Below are 25455 nucleotides of genomic sequence, written 5' to 3' on the forward strand. Positions count from 1 at the left end.
CTTCACCAAAGCCAAGAAAAGTGAATGAGATAATGCGGGAACGCCACTGAGTAAGATGCAGCTCTGCGGTGGTTTTATATCAGGTAATCACTCTAAGCCATGGATCATAATGATCATTTGCCATTTATTTTTTGCAATATGAACTTTATTTGATATAGTAGTTTATAATCACTGTCTTAGATTTAGAAGAATTTAAGATATTATTCATATCTCATTTCATATCGACATAAACTTGGTATTTAAAGTAAATATGAGAGCATAAGCAGAGTGTACAATACAGGGAACAGAGTGCGTGTGGGCAGGAGACAAGGAAGGGTCTGAGCACGGGTCTCTATGCAGCTCTCAGGCTTCCCAGGAGGAGTGCTCTTCTGCTTACTTACTCAGTGCAACAAGAACTACATCATGAGATAAACTAGAAACTTACTAGATCTTCTAAAGCCAGAGGCTGGGTTAGAATACATATTTGGTTTTAAACAACTAAAAATTCTTGGATATAGAGTATACATAAAAAGTAAGAAATTATAAATTTAGGATTGTGCATTTCATTTAGTTTAGGGTTATTTAAAATATACAGTCAGAAACAGACATCTTCCAGGCAGACAGAAGAACCTTATTGTGTAAGCTGACCAAGTTTATATGATCAGAAGAATCAAGGACTTCCTGTGTGAGATGATTAAAATATCCCATCCACAGAGGCACACACTAATTCTCAAACCTAGCAGTGCAGCCCTTCAAAGCAGCAGGGCCTCTCTGTACCTGCAGAGACGGGCAATGGGTGGAGGACCTCCCCAGGGTTGGGTTTTCTTGTGTAGACCTGGAAGGACTATTTCAGAACCTTTACCTAGTGATAAGCCCTGTTTCTAAATGACTGCAGTTTATCTCAATAATGCTACTACCTTTTCTCTCTATCAGCATTTGTGGAACTTAATAGACCAGTTCTAAAGAAAAGGAAAGGTGATTTCTGCTTAAAATGAAAGTGTCCTTCTGTGTAATCAGTAAGGTTTCCTTAGGCATCATAGCAAATGGTTTTTAAATGGAATCACAAGAATTTCATAATACAAATGAATATAATTTGACAGACATGAAAAGTTACTTGTAGCATTTAATTTCAAATGAAGGTGATTTTAAAAAGTGACACACTGGGACACATAATACAGTACCTTGATTATGAACTGTTTCCTTAGTTGAAGATTTGGGATTTGACTGAGTGAAACATTTGTCTCTGTACCCATGCACTGGTAGGTAAGGTTAAAGACAGAAGAAATGAAATGTATAACAGCAGCAAACATCAGAGCAATCAGAGTAAGAGGAGAATGTTTAGCTTTTAAGGTTAAGTTAACATAGGAGGAAAATGTAAATACAAGTATTAATTAACAAACAGAAAGCTTCCCAATAACAAAAAAGATGAACTGAATGTCTACTGGATGAATTCTCAGCACCTATTTATAAACACTGTAAGCATGATAAAATGGACAGCACAGCAGAGGGTGCCACTAAAACATTATACCAAATGGAACAAGCTTTTAAAGACTGTCAGTCAGAAATAAGTTGGTAATAAAAATAGGGAATTTGGTGTATGTGTGTCAATGTTAGGAATATACTGGCCCTTACACTGAAGGAGAGTGGCAAAAACCATGTGTTGTCTCACACATTTGCTCTCTGAGAAAGATCACCATGCCAGGGGAACAGTGAAGCTCCAGCAACCATTTGGGATAACTGAGGGCGATTTTGCAGTGAGCATTAAGCATTGCCACACCATCTTCCTTTCTCCTGTGCATTCAGAAATTATATTTATTTATTCATAAGTGAAGTTACAAATAGCAAAAAATCATGATCCTGTGACAATACCTAATACCACCAATACAAGTTGTGATGGTTGAAGTAAATGGCTTCTGTTAAAATTCTTATTTGCACCAAAATGATAGGGAATAGTCGAGATAATACTTTTGTAATTTGAGTAATATTTTTTCCCTTTAGACAGAAAGTGTTTTGTGACTATGGCAAACTTTACCTGGTAATAACAAAATGGTGATTAGTTACATCATTTCTCAAGAAAAAGAACTATTCAAATCAATTAAAGGAAGTAACTGTTTTCAGAATTACTAATAACATTGTTAGCTTTACAATACAAAATTGCATAAAACATGATCTCATAATATGATAAATCTCATAATAAGAAAATCACTGGAAGTGATGTTCATTCCTATCTCACTTCCTTGGAAGCAAGAAATGATAGGCACTCATGGTCTTAGTAGGCAAGTGACACCCTAGTAAGGGCTGCAGAACTCTTTGGAGACAGGGTCTTATGCTATGCCCAAGCTGACTTGACACTTGCATTAAATCCTCTTGTCTCAACCTCTCAAACAGAATAAACCTTCACTATACAGTGGCCTATGCAGCCATGTGATCTTGCACCTGTCCAGAAGTGGCTAAAAGGACTGTGCCAGTGAAGGAATGATGTGGCTCATTATTCTCATGGGACACATGGTTACTTTGTTCAGCCTGAACTTCAGAGAGAAGGGAAAGCGATGCTTAAGTTGGGTCTGAGGATGGGACAGCTTACTTTCCATGGGATCTTACACCTAGCTCAGTGCTCTAGATGCAGATATAGTCAGTCAATGATACACTGAAATGGTTCAACACGAATAATTCCTGCTTGCTATGTAAATGTGGTAAAGTTAATTTTAAATAGCTGAAACATCTATCCTGGACGTAATTACCTCAAGGATAAACCTCTAAGTTAAAAAACAACATTATTCACATCTTCACATTTTCTTTTCTTTTTGCTTTTTTGTTTTTTTGAGACAAGATTTCTCTGTGTAGCTTTGAAGCCTGTCCTGGAACTCACTCTGTAGACCAGGCTGACCTCGAACTCACAGATCTACCTGCCTCTGCCTCCTGAGTGCTGGGATTAAAGGCGTGCGCCACCACCATCTGGCTATCCTCGCATTTTCTTAAAGTGGCTTTTGTTTTAAAAAAAAAAAAAAAAAGGATATATCCTCTTTCTTATAATTCATCAACTTGTGCATTAAATGCAAAGTGATCTGAAAAAAGATGATGACCAATTTCAAGTTCTGCTCATTAGAGCAGGAAAAGTGTACAATGGATATAAGATGTGAACCCCAAATTAAGACTGTATGTTAAAGAAAGGAACATGAAAACAGAAGAGCAAAAAGGAGGCTAAGAGGGAAAAGGAAAAACGGGAAGTTCTTACACAGAGTAACTAAGGGACTGATAAGGAAGCAGTGCCCAGTCCTCAGGAAAAATGAGGCGACTTGTAAAAGGCCTAAGGAAGAACTTGTAGGTTGTGCAATGTCTGCATCTAGTCTTGCCCTGTCTGATCAGAATGTGTATCTGCCTTTCATGGTCACGTAAACCTCCAAACTTACTGCCCTACACTACAGTCCATCCCTGTGACTTTATATGGAAGAAATGTACATAAGAGATACACAAAGCAGCTCTAGGACCATAGAGGGTGATAGTGAACCTCAGTTTATCTTAGGTAATCACTGGGCCTTGGGAAGCTATGGAGGCTTTGGCAGTTAAGAGATGCAGTAAAAGAATGAGACCACATAAGGGTCAGATGATAGGCAACTGGTTGAGAGCAAAAAGCTGTAATAAGTATACAAACCAAGTTCACAAAGAAATTTGTAGCAAGAAATACTTGGGTAAGGAATCAGAAATAATGCCTTCATATATGAATAAAATGGGTCATAAACTGGAAAGATAATTTTTAAACCTAAAATTTATCTTATAGGCCACCTGGCCAAATACAGGAATAGATAAAATGTTTTTGAAGCTTATAAAATTAAATACAAGAGTAGGGTACTGGAGGGGGAATCAATTTAAACTATCTAGGTATCTGCTGGAAGTTGCATTCTACTAAAAATTAAATGGAAAATTTACTGACTTACTTTTCCTGACAATACAGATTGAGCATCCCTAAGTTAACCTAAAGTGCACTAAAATCTGAAACATTTGAATGTTTCAAATAATGTTGTATGTATCAACATACAACAAATGCAACAAGCAACAAATGTTGCATGATGTATCAAAAACTTTCTGATTTTTGGATTCTATATTTTTAGATGAAGGATGCTTAGCATGTTAAATATTCCACAATCTAAAACAAAACAAAATAAACAAAAGAACACTCTAAGACATTAAAAACATCTGACCCATGGCATGTGAGATAAAAGATCTGTAATCTGTATAAATGTTCATCAGAAAGCTGGGGTAGGGCTACAATTCAGCTGTAAAGTGCTTGCTTAGCATGTAGGAGGCCTAACTTCGACTCCCCAGTACTATACACACACAGAAAGGGTAAGTCATAACCATTTATAAAAATCTGACAATACTTCATGACAGGAGAAATCCCAGGATTCTAAGGAAAAATATATTATATATATTGTCTCTTGCTTCAAATCCACTGAACATGAGAAGAATGGAATTTGTACCTTAAACTTTAAAAATCTAAGTTAAAAAACAAAAAACTACATATGACTTGTTATCTGTCCAAATTCAAGTATTGGAATCCTGACCCTGGTATCTCAGAAGCAACTGTATTTGGAAACAGTGTGGTACAGATGTAATTAGTTAATATAAGGACATACTGGAATAAACTAGGCCCTACTACAATATGAATGGGTCCTTATAAAACGGAAAAACTTAGGGAAAGACATTGTGGTGGTTTGAAAGAAAATGGCCCTGTAGGGAGTGGTACTATTAGGAGGTGTGGTCGTGTTGGAGGAAGTGTGACACTGTGGGGGTGGGCTTTGAGGTCTCATATACTCAAGCTATGCTCAGTGTGCCACACAGTTGTTTCCTGATGTTTATGGATCAAGATGTAGAACTCTCAGCTCCTTCTCTAGCAGCATGTCTGCCTGCACGCTGCCATGTCCTGCCATGAAGATAATGGACTAAACTTCTGAAATTGTTAAGTCTCCCCAATTAAATGTCCTTTATAAGAGTTTCTTGGTCATGGTGTTTCTTCACAGCAAATAGAAACTCTAACCAACCCAGATACAGAGAATGTTACATAAAGATGAAAACAGATCTGGGTGATGCCTCTATAAGCAAATGAATGCCATAGATTTCTAGACAACCTCCAGCCCCTAGAAGGCAGTTATCAAATATTCTTTCTTAAAGCCCTCTGGATGCTGACCTTGATTCTAGACTTCTGGCTGCTCCAAAACTGTGAGACTAAAGTTGTTTAAGCCACCATTTGTGGTACTTTGCTATAGTAGCCCTAGGAAATGAAATGCCAGTCTCAAGGCCTAACAAAGTAACTGGAAACATTACTCCAGCAAGTGAGAAGCTCTTGGGAAGTAGTGTAGTTTCAGAAGGTTTTGATGAGGCATTTGATGACTACCAGGCCATGCCATGGTTTTCACAAGGGAAAAAGCTGAATTTTGTAAAACAGAGGTTATATGTTGACTTTGAATCAAATTCTGCAATGGATTATTTACAGAGTATTTATAGTTCTTAGGAGAAAGCACTGAGTCTTATAAGTCATGTCAAAATAACCATAAAATGCCTGGTGATGCAGATAAATAGTTCTAGATTAAAAAGGATGTCATGGATTTAGAAATAAGGACCATGTAGATTTTAGTAAGAACAGAGTCTGTGAGGACCATTCTTCTTCTTCAGAGCTTACATGACTCTGCCTTTGCTTTACTGATGATTTGCTCTTTTTGTTTTTCAAACAACATGAGAACAGTAATTGACTCTATAGATGAAAAAGGTCTGTAAAAACAGTTAATATACCAGTGGACAGAACTAATATCCAAATTCTAACACAATTAATAGTTTACAATAGAAAACACCCAGAAGGGTGAAAGTTTATAGGTACAACCAATAGCATACTTATGACCAAAAGCAATTCTCTAGGCCAGTATGTTAGGAACAACAGCTCATGCCAAATGGGGAAAGACTTCAAAATGGCATTACTCTAGCATGGGCTTGCTGCAGTATCTAAAGTCACCTGAATACCTAGCGTGCTGGGTGTGATTCTGTAGAATCCACACAATGAAGAGGATAGTGAGTGAACTACAGCCAAATAAACAGAGAGAAAACATGAGAACAACTTTTAAAGCTGAAGATCTGAAGTGTGGAAAATTAGATTTAGTTTCTAACTCCTGATACCTAGCCTGGCCTCAAACTTATCCTTCTGTCCCAGCTTCCTCAGTGCTAGGATTCCAAGTGTAAGCCACTTGCGCAAGGGTCAACGTGTAAAAATTATCTGGTAGTAGAGTTTTAGAAATATGAGAAAGACCTAGCTAGGTGGTGGTGGCACACACCTTTAATCCCAGAACTTGAGAGGCAGAGACAGGATAGGTTCCAGAGAAACCCTGTCTAAAAAAAGCAAAAAAAAAAAAAAAAAAAAAATATATATATATATATATATGTATGTATACATATACATATACATGTATATACACACACACACACACACACACACACACACACACATATATGAGAAAGACCTTCTTAACAGTATTTTTGGGGAGAAGGAATTGCCCTTAACTGACAATGTCCATGCAGAACCAGATCATATGGGTGGCTTGTTTTCAAGGAGAGTCATCTTTGAATGGGAGCAATAGGAAAAAAAATCTGTGATTGTGACTTCACTGTGGAGCAGCAGAACTTTGTAGCTGAAACATCTGGTTTAGAATTTCCTTTGCAGAGTAAAAGAATTCACAGTAACTTGCAGAGACCAGAGTGGAATGACTCCTTCTCTCTTCTGTCTCCTCACACCAGCTGCCATGCCCAAGAGAGGGAGGAAAAGAAACTTAGATATCATTTTAGCTTCTCCTCCAAGACTAGTAAAATTAAAGGTTCTGGAGACACAGCTCAGTCTGGTATCTCTTCTAATTTTGTAAGCAGTCTTTTTACCCTGTGAACTGGGTGGGTTGTCACCATTTAACATAATTATCTCACCTCCTAATTCTCTCAAATCCATCAATACGTAAGCCACCATTAATAATTATACCCATTGTTCCAGAAGGCATAACACCTTTGTCATCATACTAGAAGTAAATATGATCATTCACTGGAGAAGGGGAATTAAGAATCATGATTAGTTGATTTTTAAAACATCTACTATCTAGAAGAATGCTCTCCTCTGTTAAGCTTGTATCAGTGCTCAGTTATAAAATGGTCTTACTAACCTCCTCGAGCAAAGCTATTGGATGGGTTTACATCCAAATGTCCTGGCACTACCTGCTTAAGCACAGTGGACATTCTTGAAGTCCTCCTTTCAGTCCCTAAAGTCAGCCAAAAAACAGAACAAAATCATGGTGTTCAGGTTAACATTACTCAAAAGACAAAAAGTTATCTTCACGTGTAGCAAGTCTAATTGCTGCCAAACACTGTACTTTTGAAATCCCCAAAAGCCTTATTAGAGATAACACAGTAATGTTATTATTTCATCAGAGATAACACATATTTGAAAGATTATAGAGTTAGGTTTGGCAAGTGCAATCAGAGAATCCAATGATAAATGAAGCAAGGCATGCATGGTGTTACTTTGCAAGAAAAGCCATTTTCTGCTTATGTTGAGGTAATTCCGATAGCTGATAAAGCCAAAGAGACCAACTTCTCAAGTCACATGCTCCTGTCTAACACATCAGGGTTACCTCTACATGAACCCTTTGGGGTTCCATCACATGATAACTGAAACAGAATATTAGTACAAGTCTTAATGGCTTCATCCAAATCTACAGAAAACAAACTACTGCAAAATCATAAAAGGCTAAAGAATTGTTGGGAATTTCAAATTTATATAATTTTAATCAATATACATTTAACAATCAGATTTTTCAATTTATACATTCAACTTCATAATATTTTAAGGTTTATGTAAAGTAGACTCTGGGACTTTAGGGTTACTTTATGTTTGTTACCTTCTGTTTTCTTAGTATTTTTAAAAGAAAATAATTGACTATCTACACATAGTTTCTAATTACTAGACTTAAAAGTGGTACTTTGACTTCTAAGTAAAAGAAGCTAAACTTAAAGCCTTGTAGGATAAAAATTTTAAGGAGTCATGTTGAAGTAACTAAAAGCACATTATCTAAAGAGATTAACCTCATAAACAGACACTGCCTTTTCAGAGCAGTTGTCAATAAACCATCATCAGCTCTTACCTGGGGACAGGGCAAGTGCTGGCCTGACAGTAAGGGTACTGTTGCCTCTGAGTTTCTGATGAACAGTAACTGCAGTCAGTAAGGCTTGCAAGTACTTTTCCTGCTCTATACTACTGGACGATTCCAAAGAGGAGGTAGAAACTATAATACAAAAGAAAAATGTATAAAATAAAAGTCTGTTAATAAAAAAAGTTCAAATATATTTGCTTATACTTCCTTTATATCACTTCATGCTACCATACCCAAATATAGAAACTAGTTAGATTTAAAGCCTGATCAATTATGTGGCTTATCTTTTGATGCTGGTTTTAACACATCTGCTTCTCAATTGCTCATGATTCTCCCATAAAGGGTCCAAGTCTGGGAAGCCAGCACAGGACTCGCCTTCTAAACATTGATGTTATTGGTAGAATCAAAATGAATATCCACAAACAACATCCCTTTGATGATCTCCTCACATTCTGCCCACGCTACTGTGTGGGAGCAGAGAGAACAGAGTGAGGTTTTTTGGCATTCCAGAATAGGCAGAAATGAGAATGTCCCAACAGGCTTAACAGGTGACATGAGCTTGTGGGGCTCTGTTGCTGGAAGAGTAGAGAAAGACAGGAGGAATATGGGAACCACTTTGCCATATGCCCTGGTTCTTCTAAAAGAGGAGCAGAAAGTAGGGACAAATACAACTGTAAAGCAAATAGTTGGCAGGAATATGAGCTTAGTTTGTGTGAAGTAAAACTGAATCAATGAAATGGTTCAGTCCCTTTATTTATGTACTTTTAATTTCTGATAAAGGTCTCATGTAGTACAGACTAGCCTCAAAATCATTATGTTGCTGAGGGTGACCTTGAAATATTGTTCCTCTGCCTCTACCTCTCCCAAATGCTGGGATTACAGGTGGGTGCTACACACTTGGCAGGCACAGGCATCCAGAAGAGGTATACTAAAAGGACAGCAAAATCATACATTTTTCTTATACCTTGCACAGAGAATAATAAGCATTATTTTTATTTGCTCTAAGATATCATCAAATGTAAGGTTCACATGCCATTTTCAACTATGACACTATTCTTTCTGATCACATCAATTAGGAAGTATATCCCAATTTGAAAAACATCAAAACATCAAATTAAGCAAATGTATTTATTCAGAAATATAAAATATATACTAGAATATAAAAATAAAACTCCTATAAGAATCAGAACACAGTGGAATAACTTCCCCATTGTGTGCTCAGTAATATGCTTGCCAGTTCTTCCAAACTCACAGGCTTTCTACAGTTATATCTGCTTGTGCTCTACATACACACTTTGGCTTGGGAGAACTTCCCAAAACAGAAAGTGGTAAAATCAACTTTTTTTTTATTACAACACTACTGAAACTCCAAGCTAGGTACAATACAGTACTGTTCATGATGCCCTCAATCAAGCAAATTATGAGGGGGCACACTGGCCAACTTTCAGGAGGGATAGAGATCTCAAAAACCACATGGCTCTTCTACCATCTTGACCAAAGATTTTGGGTTCTAAAGAAGAAAGAATGCTATTTCCCAAATCATATCTAATACTATAGTGGGCCAAGTTTAACTAGAAACCATGAAAAAGGTCAGCAAACTATAGCTCAAGACTTTACTACCTTGGTCATGGTATTCACAAATATCTCTAGGGCAAGGAACAATATCACTTCCTATTTCCCTAGCTTCCTAAAAGCTGCATTCTGGTTGAGTTTACTGTTACCATTTGTGTGTATTCACATGCCACACAGGACAAAATCCCTATTTACCTCTGAAGCTGTTAAATGTACCTGGATACTGTTCAGAAAGAAAGAGCAAAGGTTGGTACAATCTAGTTTCCAACAATGGATATTCTCGTTTGCCAGAATGAAAACAGTCTAGAACCAAAGCCTATTATCTGTCAAAAACCAAGGGGGGAAAAAGATCAGATATGGTAAGTAAGATGTTAGTTCAATGTGGAGTCCCACATGCCAGCAGCCATCTTCACTGAAGTCCAGTGCTGCATATTCTGCATGTGGCATGGTGAAAAGGGTGTGGGTGAGAGGCAGCTGGACCCAGGTTTTACTCCCTTTACCTTTGGGAAGACTCTGGTCTCACTATGGCATTCAGGATGCCCTCAAACTTCAGGGGTCAAGTGATCCTGCCTCAGTCTCCCAAGGAACTGAGTCCACAGGCCTAGATACTATGCTTGGCGGAGGTTTAGGAATACTCTTCAGTGAGAGTGGTATTGTTCAGAGATGCTTACCGGCTTGAGGGGAGTTCTGTGCTTTGAAAAGACCAACAACTCCCTTCCCATGGAATCCCCCAGATCGGAGGAGCAGAGTACCACTTCTTGAGTTCTTCCAGCATACGACAGGTAGGCGATTGTGTCGATAGCAGCGGGCTACCCTTGGTAAACTACTGTCTTGTACAGCTTGAGGGATGACTAAAAGGCCAGGGTAGCTTCAGGAATGCAGAAGGGAGGAGAGGGTAAGAAACATGGGAAATGAGATAATATAAAAGTATAAATAGCATAACATCATTGTGAGTTTTTTTTTTTGTTTTTTTGTTTTTTGTTGTTGTTGTTTTTTCTTTTTCTGCCCGAGACAGGGTTTTTCTGTGTAGCTTTTGGAGCCTGTCTTGGAACTCACTAAGTAGACCAGGCTGGCCTTGAACTCACAGAGATTCACTTGCCTCTCCCTCCCAAGTGCTGGGATTAAAGGTGTGCAGCACCACTGCCCAGCATCACTGTGAGTTTTGAACATGCAGAAACATGTTGGTGGAGATATATCATAAAATATAAGTTCATTTAAATTCAATTTTTTTTTTTTTTTGGAAACAGGATCTTATCAGATAGACTTGTTTGGCCTGGAACTTGCTATATAGACCAACATGGCCTTAAACTCAGAGAGAGCCATCTGTCTCTGCTTTCCTGAGTACTAGGATTAAAGGTTTGTGTTATGAGAAAAAGTTAAACTGTCAACAACTCACAACAATGACAACAGAGAACAAAGCGCTGTAGACTGCCTGAGAAGTGAAAGGGTCAAAAATAAAAAAACAAGTGATTTTTGGAATGACAACAAGAAGTTCAAATGTCAAAACAAGCTTAACTGTTTCCTTAATACTACATAATTATGTTTATTTACTTATTTATAGCCAATGGCTTGGTATATAACCCTGGCTGGCCTGGAATTTGATGTAGACCAAGCTGGCTTTGAAATCACAGAGACCCATCTGCCTCTACTTCTTAAGGGCTGGGATTAAAAGTGTATGCCACCAAGTCTGTGTTATGATGATAATTTTTTTTTTTAATTTAAAAAAACTTAAAATTAGGGGTTGGGTATTTAGCTCAGTGGTAGAGTCCTTGCCTAGCAAGCGCAAGGCCCTGGGTTCGGTCCTCAGCTCTGGAAAAGACAAATAAAAACCAAAAAAAAAAAAAAAAAAAAAAAAAACCCTTAAAATTAATTCTCAGAGAATTGTATACAATATATCACCATGTTTATGTATTTATTTTTAAAGATTGGCTCTCATCGTTCAGGACAGGATGCTGGGGAAGTAAAGAGTACTTAATTTGTAAGCGAAAGAAGACAGCAATTTGCTTTATTTGAAGAATCACATTTATTTTAACTCCTTGACTACTAATCCAGCATCCTTGTGGTGATTTTTTATTATCATGGTAAAATATGCTTGGCATAAAATTTACCATATTATTCACTTTAAGCATACAGATCTCTGGAGTTACATTAATAAGGCTGTATCACCCCAACTCTTCTACACTCTTCCCACTAGTCTTCTTGTTCATTGCCTTCCCACCAAACAGTATCTCCTGCTTTCAGGTCACACACACTTCATAGAGAAAATGTGGCAATTGTCTTCCTCCATTATCTTCTCCTCTTCCCTGCTTACCTCCTTTAAGACTCCTATCCCACTGGGCGGTGGTGGTGGTGGTGGTGGTGGTGGTGGTGGTGGTGGCGCACGCCTTTAATCCCAGCACTCGGGAAGCAGAGGCAGGTGGATCTCTGTGAGTTCAAGGCCAGCCTGGGCTACCAAGTGAGTTCTAGGAAAGGCGCAAAGCTACACAGAGAAATCCTGTCTCAAAAAACCAAAAGACTCCTATCCTCTCACTAATACTTTGATTTTCACATCATCTATATTTAAATGTAGATTCTGGCCGGGGTGGTGGTGGTGGTGGTGGTGGTGGTGGTGGTGGTGGTGGTGGCGGCGGCGGCGGCGGCAGCGGCGGCGAACGCCTTTAATCCCAGCACTTGGGAGGCAGAGCCAGATCCAGGACAGGGACCAAAGCTACACAGAGAAACCTTGCCTCGAAAAAAACCAAAAAAATGTAGATTCTGCAGGAAAATGTGATATTTGTATTTACAAGTCTAGTTTATTTTGCTTAACATGATGCTCACCAGTTCCAACCACTTTCCTACAAATGACCTATTTAATTTCTTATAGCTAAATAAAATTCTATTGTGTATATATACCACACTCTCTTTACTCATCTGTGATGAGCGTCTAGGCTGGTTCCATATTTTGGTTATTGTGAACAGTGCTGTAAAAAATATGGACAAGCAAATGTGTCTGTGGTAGGCTGACTTAGATTCCCTCAAGTTTACAGTTATCAGGATATAGCTAGCTCATATGGAAACTCTATTTTAGTATTTTGAGGAACCTCCATTCTGGCTTCCACAGTGATCACATCAGTTTCTATTCTTGCCAGCAGGATAAAGGGGTCCCTCTCTAAAATACTCATCATTGTTTGCTGCTACTCACTGTCTGGTCAATATCCATTCTGACTGGGGAAGGGAAAGGAATCTTAATACACTAATTTGCAATCTCCTAAGGATTAAGGATGATTAACTTTTCATATATTTATGGGACACTTAACATTTCTTCTTTTGGGATCAGTCTGTTCAAGCATTTGCTCATTTACTGAATGGATAGTTTTGTGTTTTTAATTTTTTTCCCACCCAAATAACCACTTCCTTATGGAATGTTCATTAAAATCCCCTGCTATCATTTTAACTCCCCCTCTTATCCCTTTTCTTCCTTCCTTCTTTTTTCTTGAGACTTGTTCTCACTGTAGCTAGCCCATGCTGTCCTTGAATTTAGAGATCGTCCTATTTCAGCCTCTGGAGTGCTGGGATTATAGGTGTCAACTGGCCTCTGGCTCCTCTTCACTTTCTTACTGCTAGCCCTGATGAGGAAGTGCTATAATTGATTGTTATACACTGTGGGTAATGCTTTTCCTGTCCCAAGAAACCTTTTTCTATCTCAAGGTCTTGAAAAATATTCTCCATTTTTTTTTTTCCCAAAGGTTTCTCTGTGGAGCCTTGGCTGTTCTAGAACTTACTCTGTAGATCAGGCTGTTCTCGAACTCAGAGATCTGCCTGCTTCTGTCTCCTGAGTGCTGGATTAAAGGTGTGGGCCACCACTGCCTGTCTCTTCTCCAATTTTATAGAAGCTGTATTTTTTTTTTTAAATTTAAGACAGGTTTCTCTGTGTAGCTTTGTACCTTTCCTGGAATTCACTATGTAGCCCAGGCTGGCCTGAACTCACAGAGATCTGCCTGGCTCTGCCTCCCGAGTGCTGGGATTAAAGGCATGCACCACCACCGCCCAACTGCTATAGGTTTTTTGACAGTACTTTTTAAAAAAAAGTTTGTATTATTGGGGCTAGCAAGATGGCTTAGCAGTTAAGAGCACTGGCTGCCCTTTCAAGAGGACCCTTGGTTCAATTCCCAGCACCTAAGTGGCAGCTCACTGTCTGTAACTCCAGTTCCAGGGATCTGACACCCTCACACAGACACACATGCAGGCAAAACACCAGTGCACATAAAATAAGTATTTAAAAAGTTTGTATTATGATTTAAATCACATATCTGTGTCTGTGTAGGTATGTGTATATGAGTGCAGGTATCCATGGAAACCACAAGAGGGCATCAGATCCCCTGGTGCTGGAGTTGCAGGAGGTTGTGAATCCCTGCTACATGGGTTATGGGAACCAAACTTGGGTCCTCTTCAAGAGCAGTATATACTCTTAAATCACTGAGTCATCTCTCCATCCCTGATTACTTTGGCTAAATAAAGTCTTGATAGCCTGCAGTATTATTCTCTAAGTCTTGAGAGTACTGTTCTGTAAGTCTACCTGAACTACTCTTGGTCTTGGCATTGCTGTGTAAGCCTTACCATCACCTTTTTAGCCTTTGTTATTGGGGTTTTCATTGACACTTCAATATATCTATAAGTCAACTCCTGAAGGAAATGCATGTATTAAAATATGGAGCATTAGCCGGGTGGTGGTGGTGCACGCCTGTAATCCCAGCACTCGGGAGGCAGAGGCAGGTGGATCTCTGTGAGTTTGAGGCCAGCCTGGTCTCCAAAGAGAGTTCCAGGACAGCCTCCAAAGCTATAGAGAAACCTGTCTTGAAAAACCAAATAGAAAAAAAAAAAGAAAAAAAAAAAAGAAAAAAAAAAAAAGAAAAAGGAGCATTCTAATCCAAGAACTTGAAATATCTATTTATTTGAACCTTTAATGACCTTAATATTTTTGAATGTTTCATAGTGTAGTACTGCACATCTTCCATTATATTTACTCTTAAGTGGTGATGGTCCTTAGTGCTACTGTATATACAATTGGCAGTACCTAAATATTGTCACTCAAAAGATTCTCTTTGGAATGGTTTGGTTCTGGTTTATATATAACCAATTACTGCATTGCCAACTTGTACCAGTTACCTTACCAAATTCACTTACTAATTTTAAAAGTTTTCTAGTAGAGTCCTTCAAGTTTCCTACAATTTTTTTAGTCTTTTGCACACCTTAGGATGCTTAGTGCAACAGTACACAAAAGTGACAGTGGAATTCTTATCCTGATGTTAAGAGGAAAGCTTTCAACACTTCAGCAGTAAATGACTTCTGCTGTGAGTTAAAAGACATGACCAGAATGAGCTGTAGAGAATAGCCGCCATTTCTTATTTTTGAGAGTTCTTTTTTAAATAAAAACCAAAAGTGTATATTGTATCTAAAATGTTTTTCTGTCTATAAAAACTTATATATTTTCTTTAAATTTTATCAATGACGAATTTTTCTGACTGAATTTCAAGGGTCAAGGCAGTTCTGCACTTGTAAGAACTCTACTTGGTCTTTATTACTAGTGATACTTTTTGTTTTTAGTATTTTTCTTTTTGTTCTTATAGAACAAAATAGAACAACAGAATTTATAAGTTTTACTTTTAATGTCTATTTTCATCCTTTTGCATTTTTGTACATTAATTATGTCCCTTAACAGCTTTAGAACACTTAAAAAAACTCTCCATAATCTTCTTTTAATTGGAGACTCTGTCGATTTATAATTACTTATTGGTATGTGTGAAAGTCTTCGATCTCATACTTGTACTTTCTGTATTCCTCTTTTATTTCCCCACTCTTGCCTCCTTCTGGATTGTTTTTCTATTTCCTCCCAATAGTTTGATCGATATGTATTCTTTTACTCTACCATAAGTGCCTTCTAATAAGAAGTGTTCCAACAATCCTCTATTAAGACAACAATAGACATGATAAAGTGGGAAAGACAATCAGGCTTCAATAATACATAAATAACTACAGGCAACTAAGGAATGCTGAGAGCAGAGAAATAGTCTTCCCCTGGGAAGGGCCCCTAAAGTGGTTATCTAATACCAAGTGGTTAGCCCTGAAATCATATATATATATATATATATATACACAACCTTCTCAGTCATATAAATGTTTCCTGTTGTCCTAGTTAGGGTTACTATTGCTGCAATGAAACACTGTAACCAAACCATATATATATATATACACACACACACACACACACACACACACACACACACACAAAACATACACAAATATATGTACAAACATATACAGCACACATACTGGCTAGTTTTATGTCAACTTGATACAAGCTAGAGTCATTTGAGGAGGGAGTCTCAATTGAGAAAATGTCTCCATAAGATCAGGCTGTAGGCAAACCTGTAGGGCATTTTCTTAGTTGTGATTGATATGGGAGGGCTCAATTGATTAGGGAGAGTGCCACTCCTGGGCAGGTGGTCCTGGGCCTGTAAGAAAGCAGGCTGAACAGGCCATGGGAAGCAAGCCATAAGCAATACCCCTCCATGGCCTCTGCATCAGTTCCTGCCTCTAAGTTCCTGCCCTGCTTGAGTTCCTGCCCTCACTGCTTTTGATGATGAACTGTGATGTGGAAGCCTATGTGAATTAAACCCTTTCCTCCCCAACTTGCTTTGGTTACAGTGTTTCATCGCAGCAATAGTAACCCTAACTAGGACAACAGGAAATGTTTATATGACTGAGAAGGTTGTATTTATCCATTTAGATACATACATACATACATACATATATATATATATAAAATGCTATCAATTTGAAAGAGAGCAAAAGGAGTAATAATGCTTGGGAGGGGTTTGAAGGAGGAAAGGAAAGGGGGAAAATGATGTAATTATATTTTAATTACAAAAAAGCTAACCAGGACAATGGCCATAAGCTTACAATAAAAAAAGAAAAGATTTTATTGTTTCTGACAGATTGGAATGATAAATGATGAAGTCTGTTCTCTCACCAGCAGACTTAATTCTGATAGCAAGCTTTCCTGAGCAGGACATCACACTGACAATTCCACTTGTAGTTATTTATGAAGAGGACTTAGTGTGAAAAACAGAGAAGCCCAGCAAAATTTCTCTATATTCAGAGTCCCAAGTTTTTAATTTTTTTATGCAAATATTTTCCTTGGCCATAGTCTCAAACTGTATTTCCAACTTATTTCTCACGTTTTACATAGTCATATGCAAACTGAATTACCATTTAAAAGAATATACCTATAATTCCTTATCAAGTAGAGCTGCGATTAATAGCAGCATTAAGGTAACTTTCTAAAATATACACAAGGCTTACAGTTTTCACAGTGCTTTTAGAGCTCCTTAATGAAATTAGGAATGTCTAAATTCAAGTAAAATCACCTACTGTGTAATCAAAGTATTAAATTTGTGCATGGTGGAATATAGTTTTTGAGAATATATTTATATATATATGAAAGCATAAAATAGGATTTAACATTTTTGGAAAATAGCAATAAGTGGCAAGAACACAGAAAAGCTGTGCTTAGTTACATTCTTTAAGTAGTATCTTAGGAAAATACTCTAAGTAGACAATATAGGTGAGCCCCTATCTATATCTGGGTTAGCAAATCATAGCCTATGCCAAAGCCTGCCACACCTATTCACTCCTTAGTCTATGGCTGCTTTGATGGCAGAGCTAAGCCCCTGCACTAAGAGACCAAACGGTTTGCAAACTGGTGATCTTTACTCTCTGGCTCTGGAAAATATACGTGGAGCTCAGGCCTACAGCAGACTTTTTTTCTCTTCCATCTGTCTGGGCAAATGCCATTCTTACTTTAGGTCATCTTCACACACAAGCTGGAAAATGACGAACTACAAAAAGAAGGATACACAAGGAACGTGCCCAGAAGGAATAAGCACCGTCACCTTCTGCTGTAGCAGAGGTGCTTTTCAGTCATCCACTTGTTCTGAGAATACCAACGGGATGCCATCTCATTTTACCTAAGGCTACACATCCCTGGGATCTTGTTTCTGAAATACTTTCAAGATTCAAGTGGAAACTAAGAATGGTCTCTTTCTGGAGCCCACGGACACTTACCTCCTGCACAGTGAATACAGCCTGTTGGAGGCAGTGATTCGGAAATACTCTGGTTTTGAACGGGATGAATTGCCACTTATAGTGCCCAAACCTAAGCGCTGATAATCTCTGAAACATGCTTTCTCCACCAACTGCTCCATTGTAGATTTCTCTGAGGCCTTCAGGGTTGTACTTGTTGGGAGTTCACTGTCATCTGAAACTAACAGGCAGAAATAGGTCTTGTCAAAGTGATCAGCTCAAAGTAAAGAACTCAAAACAACAGCACCAGCAACTACTACTTGTTTTTGGAGACAGCGTCTTACTGTGCAGCTTGGGTTGACCTGGAACTTGATATGTAGACAAGGCTGGTCTGGAATTCACAGAGATCTGCCTGCCTTTCCTCCCCAGTGCTGAGATTCAAGGCATGCGATGCCATGCTTGGCTCAAAATTTCCTTTTGAAGAAGGTTTTTATGTTAGGGTTGCCAGGATTTTATGTGTCATAAATTAAACAATTTCTATAAGGGATTATAGTTCAACATAGATGAAAACAGTAATGGAAGTCAGGAAACAGTAAGAGGGAAGTAACACCATTTAAATAACTTCTAAAAACAAAGTGGGGCACGGTACATTTTAAAACCCCAGCATTTGGGAAGTAAAAGCAGGAATACTAAAGTTCAAGGCCAGCCTGGGCTACATAAAGCTTTGTCTCAAAAAAAAAAAAAAAATAGAAAATTCACCTGGTGTGGTGGCACACGCCTGTAATCCCAGTACTAAGAAGGCAGAGGCAGGTGGACCTCTGAATTTGAGGCTAGCCTGGTCTACATAGTGTGTTCCAGGCCAGCCAGGAATATATTGTAAGACTCCACTTCTAAAAGAAACAAAACAAAACAACAACAAAATAAGTAAAAATGACATGATTTTAAATTCATTAGCCACATTCTTCTGTTTCAGTCAGGCCTATCCATTGACACTTAAGTACAATAATTTGTATACAGGATTCTAAAAACCAGAAGACAATCTGTTAGTAAAATTTATCTTTATAAGATTACTATACAAATTTATCATCCAAGGTTTTGTGTTATTTTGAAAAGAATACATTTATATGGAAATTTCTAGGCTAACTAAAAGCATAGTAGAGGGAAAAACTATGAAAAGTTACACTTGGTTCCTGGAAATCCTTTTATTAGAGGATATAATGTATATGAAAAACTCTGTGACTCTTTGTAATTACAGGTTCAAAGAACTATGATCTAAAGAATTTACTCAATAACCAAGTACTTTAGAGAGGATTTTTTTTTAAAGGACATTCCTAATTGGTATTGTATAACCACAACAAAAAATTCATATGAAAAACTGTCCTAATTTTCTATTTGTTTTTAATATGAGAAAAGTTAAACTTTCAAAGGCCTCAGAAATGTACTCAAGAGTACTAAAAGGCAAGGACAAGGCATGGTGGTGGCACACGCCTTTAAAGCACCCAAGGCAGGCAGAACTCTGTGCTTTCAAGGTCAGCCTGGTCTACAGAGTGAGTTCCAGGACAGCCAGGGCTACACAGAGAGACCCTGTTTCAAAAAAGCAAAAGATACAGCTCTATCCAAAACCATACAAAAACCAAACTTGTTATCCATAACACTCACCTTTTCATAATAATCCAAAAGGGAAGAATGTTATCATTCTGGCCTGCCTCCTGGGGACCCACCCAGTGTCCTGATGTCATCTTACATAAAGTCCCCTTTAAGAGAAAACCCTTCCCCCTTCTCTTTTGCTCGCGCTCTCTCTCTCTCTCTCTCTCTCTCTCTCTCTCTCTCTCTCTCTTTTTGGTTTTTTGGAGACAGGGTTTCTCTGTAGCATTTGGAGGCTGTCCTGGAACTCACTTTGTAGACCAGGCTGGCCTCAAACTCACAGAGATCCACCTGCCTCTGCCTCCCAAGTGCTGGGATTACAGGCGTGCTCCACCACCGCCTGGCGCCCCCTTCTCTCTTTCTTCCTTCCTCTCTCCTCCCGTGAGGCTGCAAAAGCACCTCCACCTCTCTCTCTCTCTCTCTCTCTCTCTCTCTCTCTCTCTCTCTCTCTCTCTCTCTCTCTCCTCTCCCCTTCCCCTTTAATAATAAAACTTTCCATGTGGATGCTGTGTCTACATGGTGTAACTTTCCACTGTGCCATGCTGCTGCTACTGCATCTGCATGGTTTGGCTATCTTCACTTTGGCTCAAATTTGCCAAGGCTGCCGCATGCCATTTTACAACAGAAAGAACATTATGTAACTTGGTCTTTTGGTGGAGTAATTGTCATGGAATGATTTTCATTGTTTGATTTTTGAAGGAAGGGTCATACTATGCTTCCCAAGCTGCCCTTGAATTTATGAGCTTAAGTGGTTCTCTGCTTTGGCTCCTGAGTAGCTGTAACTATACATGTATATGTCCAGTTATAGACTGCTTTTTTTAGTTTTTGTTCAATGAAATAATTCAAATTAGAAGAGTCAATAATTACAAGTAGCAATGTTTTGTATATGAATGTGAGTAGGCCAGAGTTCCAATAAGTGTTCATTTTAACAATAGAATGACAGGTCTTTTTATTGCCTACAGAGATAAGTCTGTATGTATTCCTTCTTACACTGGGGAAGTACACACATAAAATCTTGTAGGTTCTTTATTCTAGCAAGCCAGATGAAAATTACTTAAGCAACGCTCTCACTAAAAATGAGGTTTCTTTTAGAAGGTTGTTACGAGTTCTAGTTGTATAATTACTACTGATGGAATCTAAGCTCTTGAGATAAAAAAGGGATAATATTATTTCCCCTTCCATTACATCATATTTTATGTATTATATCCATAGAATACTCAATACTTGGTTAAAAATTGGAGAAAAAAAATCAGTCAACAAGATATCTTGCTTTCTTCTATTTTCCCCAGCTAAGAAATATCTTGGCTAACTATATGCATTTTTAAAGTTATTTTTCAGGTAATTTTTTAACACTTAAGAATTTCTTCATCTTAGATTTCCCTAGTCTTCAACTTGGAATATTTTTTTTGTTTTTTGAGACAGGATTTGTGTAGTCCTGGCTGTCCTGGACCTAGCTCTGTAGGCCAGGCTGGACTCAAACTCACAGAAATCTGCCTGCCTTTGCCTCCCAAGTATGGGATTACAGGTGTGTGCCACTCCCACCACCCAGATCCTTATCCCCTTCAGGAAATCCTACCAGCGTTCGCCACCGCACAACCGGCCCTTATTCCCTTATTCTTACTTTATGCACAGCTTTCCTTCTTTCTTCCTTTACTAAGACCCAGATATTCCAGGACGAAGCTACACAGACAAAGCCTGTCTAAAAGCCCCAGGTAAAGATGGCTGGTGTGTGACTTTGTAGAGGAGCAGTGTAAGTTAACAAATACCAGGCTGAGGATGTAGCTCAGGTGCAGAGTGTTTGCACAGTATGCATGCAGCACTACAAGCAGGCAGGATAGCACATATGCCTGCAATTCCAGCCCAGGGGTGAGGGCAAGAGGATGAGAAACGCATCCTTGGTTACATGGTGAGTTTAAGGCTGGAGTACACAAGACCCTGTCTTTATTTAAAAAAAAAAAAAAGTCAGGGCTGGAGAGATGGCTCAGAGGTTAAGAGCACTCCAGAGGTCCTGAGTTCAATTCCCAGCACCCACATGGTGGCTCACAACCATCTGTAATGAGATCTGGTGCCCTCTTCTGTATACATAATAAAAATAAATGAAATCTTAAAAATAATTAGAAAATTAAAAAAAGTCAAAATCTTATCTAAACACTAGAATATTAGTAAAAATTTATCTTACCAGTTCTGAGAAACTGTTAAGAACTCATGAAGCTTTCACAATTTTTGTGCATTACAGTTTATGTACAACTACAATTTCGTCTTTTGTTATTCATGTAAGGATAGCCAAGTATGGCAGCTAACCTATTCTCAGGCAGAGAAAAATGGATCTCTGTGTGTTCAAGGCCAGCCTGGTATAGGTTGTAAGTTCCAGGCCAGCCAGGGCTACATGGTGAGACCCTGTCTCAAGAAAGAAAAAAACAACAAAAAGACAGAAGAAAATGGAATTATAGACAGTGGTTCTTACATACCAGAAATGTCATCGTCTTCATTCCACCCAGGACGGTGTACTCTCTCTTCCACAATTGTCCCCGTCCTCTTCTTCAATAAGTACTGCCTCCCAATCGTCATTTTTCCTGCCCTTTTGGCACCTTTCACAATTGTTTTTGAGAAAGTTCTAGAAGTCATAAAAACAAAGAGAAAATCAATTTAATATGAAGACACCACTTGTAGTTTTGATACCTATATTACTCACACTGTTACTTTTCCAGAACTACATACTACGGTGCATATATATATATATATATATTTTTTTTTTGGCTTTTCGAGACAGGGTTTCTCTGTGTAGTTTTGGTGCCTGTCCTGGAGCTCGCTCTGTATACCAGGTTGGCCTCGAACTCACAGAGATCCGCCTGGCTCTGCCTCCCGAGTGATGGGATTAAAGGCGTGCAATGCATACTTTTGTTATACTTCTTTATATCACTTTCATACTGTGGAGAACTGCTTTCCTATGTCACTTCCTTCAGGCAAAAATGTACAAGAACTTAAAGCATGACATAAACTACTGATCACTCAAATATCTTGCCTTACCCTCACCCCAGGGTCTCCTATGTATCTCTGGCTGTCCTGAAACTTGCTATGTACACTAGGCTTGTCTTGAACTCACAGAGATCCACTTGCTTGGGACTCCTGAGTGCTGGGATTAAAAAGTGTACCACCATGCCCAGCTGATACTCAAATCTTAAACACCTTGGTTTAGCTTTTGGGCATTCCCAAGCCTATTCCATTATCTATACCACTGTTTCTACCATGGTTCCCATAGATCACATTAGCAAGTCTTCAGTCATGCACAAGTCCCCCACTTCCTTCATTTCAAACTTTCTCTGAGGTCATATGACATTAATGGTTGGCAACACTTATTTCTTACATGTTTTAGATATGTACGTGTGTACGTGCCTTTTCTCTAGCTATAAACTGTTCAAGTATAGAAAAAGAATAATTCTTCTTTTTTAAGAGGAGAAAATAACAACTCAGATACCCGAGAATCCTTTTGAAAATCAGTTTTAATTTATGAGATGATAAGATAAAAATTAGGAGTTAAAAGGGCCAGCAAAATGGCTTAGTGCAGATAAAGATGCTTGTCACTAATGTCCTGGATAACCTAAGTTCAATCCCTGGTACTCACATGGTGAAAGGAGGAAAGTGAGTCCCACAAGGTATCCTTTGACCTTCACAAACATGTGGAGATGTGTACACACACACACACACACACACACACACACACACACACACACACAGTTCGAGAAAAGCCATCATTAATGAAATACTTCCTCTCAGTTAGCTATGGAAGGGCTGAAGGCAAGAGACCCATCTCTCTTACCGGAAGGAGGTGTTCTTTTCTTTCTGCTTGGGTAAAATGATTTGTGGGGTAGTTTGTCCAGCAGCAAAAGCAAAGGTACTAAAAATGGACTGAGGATAACGGAACTTCATTAGCTGTTTTTTAAAGATGTCTACCACTTCTGGACTGACTTCTTCATCAAATGCTACTTTAATCAACTAGAGATAAAAGAGACATACTCATCAGAAGCATTAAGGATTTCTTGACAACTTTTATTCACATCACTAAAAACAACAAAAGTGAACAGAAAAATAACAATATTAAAGAGAAAAACATTAGTAATAGAATTATAACTTTAGAAGTTATAGGATTTTGGAAGTTTTTTTAAGTTTTAAAAGAAAAAAGTATGACTAGCCAGATGACTCATCAGGTAAATGTGTTTGCAACCTGAGTTTGATCCCTAGAACCCATGTAAAGGTGAGCAGAGAGAACTGACTCTACAAAGGAAAGTTTATTTGCAATATAGACTGTCAGTTGGTGAGAAAAATTATGTTCTTGAAGTTGGTTTTCTTTAAAACTATGTTTTCTATGATGAGATAGGGAATTAACCTACGTGAAATAGGAAATGTTCCCATTCTATTCCTCAACTGTTAGATCTAGAGAAAGAATGTAGCATAATATGGTTCTTTCTTATCCACAGATATAAACAAATCTAGGAATAGAAAAGTCAGTTACACAAGAATTGCAAACAGTGCAGGCAGGCAACATTGAAGTGTAGAGCTCCTTGGTAGCTGAACAGTAAGAATGTCCCTATAGTCGAGGCTAAACGTGATGTGAGAAGGGTTCAAGCTCTAAACCAGCAGCTTCTCTGAAGAGCACAGGAATGATGAGCTGAGGAACCTCCCCTCAACTAGAAAGAGAGAGGGAAAGCACTGGGATTCTTGGGAGTCTGAGAAGAAGTAAAGAATAGGAAAATCAAACTATTGTAGACATAAACTTTTAAAAAGAAACAATAAAGGAAAGGTCCTTTCTCCACACACAGTGTGTATCATTGTTTCTATAGGTTTAGTAAGACAAGAGACTTCTGGAAAAGTCACTGTTTCATCTGGAGCCATTCAGTCATTCCTAACAATAATGTCTTAGCTCCAGCTAAACTTCTCAGAGTTTTACTTTTCCCACAGAAAAGCCATAGAATATTTCCTTCTGAAACAGAATTATTTTTACCTAAAGTTTTATCAGCAGGAGTTGGGGAATAAGTTGTTAGAGAACAAGAGCCATTGTGTATCTGACTGACAATTTGTTGGCTAAGGGAGTCCGGAAGTGTAGTGTCAAAGCCAAAGCCAACCCTCCCATATACTCACCTTCTTATGTCCGTCCACTAACTTCTGACCCCATGACCACAGAAAATAGATACGTAACTAGATCTATAGAAGATCTTTTACTAGAAGGGCTTTCTTTCTTTCTTGATACATGTTGATGTGTATGTGGAAATATGAAGTTGAAAATACTCTAAAAACACTATGTGATTTGGGTTTTGAGGTTTTAAGTTAGGGACACTCAAGTAGATAGAGTCTATGCAAGTATTCTAAAATCTGAAACATGCATGGTGTACCTGGAAAGATGCCGATGTAATCTGCAGCCCTTCTTGCATGTTCTGCTGCAACTGGTTCTGTATGGTTATCTTCTTCTCCTTGGTGATGGAGGAAATGGGAAAGCTCCGCACAACTGTCTGTTCACCAACTGTAGGAAGACAGGACACAGATTCAGCAATAGCACTTTATAGCTAAGGTCTAGAGTCTCTTCTGAAGAGATGTATCAGCAGAGGACAATGCCAATGATGCAATGAGAGAAAATGCCAAGATTCTAGAATCTCATTCAGTAGGTTTTCTTTTTTTGTTTTAAGACAATGTCTCTTATGCTGGGTGTGGTAACATAGGCCTTTATTTAATGCCAACACTCAGGAGGCAGAAGTAGGCAGATCTTTGAGTTTGGAGCCAGCCTGGTGTACAGAGTGAGCTCCAGGACAGCCATGGCTACACAGAGAAGTCCTATCTCAAACCAACCAACCAACTAACCAACCAACCAAAGCAACAACAATAACAAAAGAAAAAAAAATCCAAGGTCTCTCTGTATAGTCCTGGCTGTCCTGGGACTTACTATGTAGACCAAGTTGGCCTTGAACTCACAGAGATCTGCCTGCCTCTGCCTCCAAGTGCAGGGATTAAACGTGTGTACCACCACACTCAA

At 38.5% G+C, this 25455-nt stretch overlaps 1 protein-coding gene across 1 annotated transcript in view; it reads right to left on the reverse strand.

Annotated features, from left to right (window-relative positions):
• Sbf2 (SET binding factor 2) overlaps positions 1-25455 on the reverse strand; it is a 345635-nt gene that overhangs the window by 37565 nt on the left and 282615 nt on the right. The window contains exons 24-31 of the mRNA XM_036177261.1: positions 24821-24948; positions 23251-23426; positions 21902-22047; positions 17832-18030; positions 10400-10596; positions 8148-8288; positions 7170-7265; positions 1161-1235 (exon numbers count right to left, since the gene is read on the reverse strand). Of these exons, the coding sequence (XP_036033154.1) occupies positions 1161-1235; positions 7170-7265; positions 8148-8288; positions 10400-10596; positions 17832-18030; positions 21902-22047; positions 23251-23426; positions 24821-24948 (1158 nt within the window). The remainder of the gene's footprint in view (positions 1-1160; positions 1236-7169; positions 7266-8147; positions 8289-10399; positions 10597-17831; positions 18031-21901; positions 22048-23250; positions 23427-24820; positions 24949-25455) is intronic.

Source organism: Onychomys torridus, chromosome 1, assembly GCF_903995425.1.
Source record: "Onychomys torridus chromosome 1, mOncTor1.1, whole genome shotgun sequence".
NCBI lineage: Eukaryota > Metazoa > Chordata > Mammalia > Rodentia > Cricetidae > Onychomys > Onychomys torridus.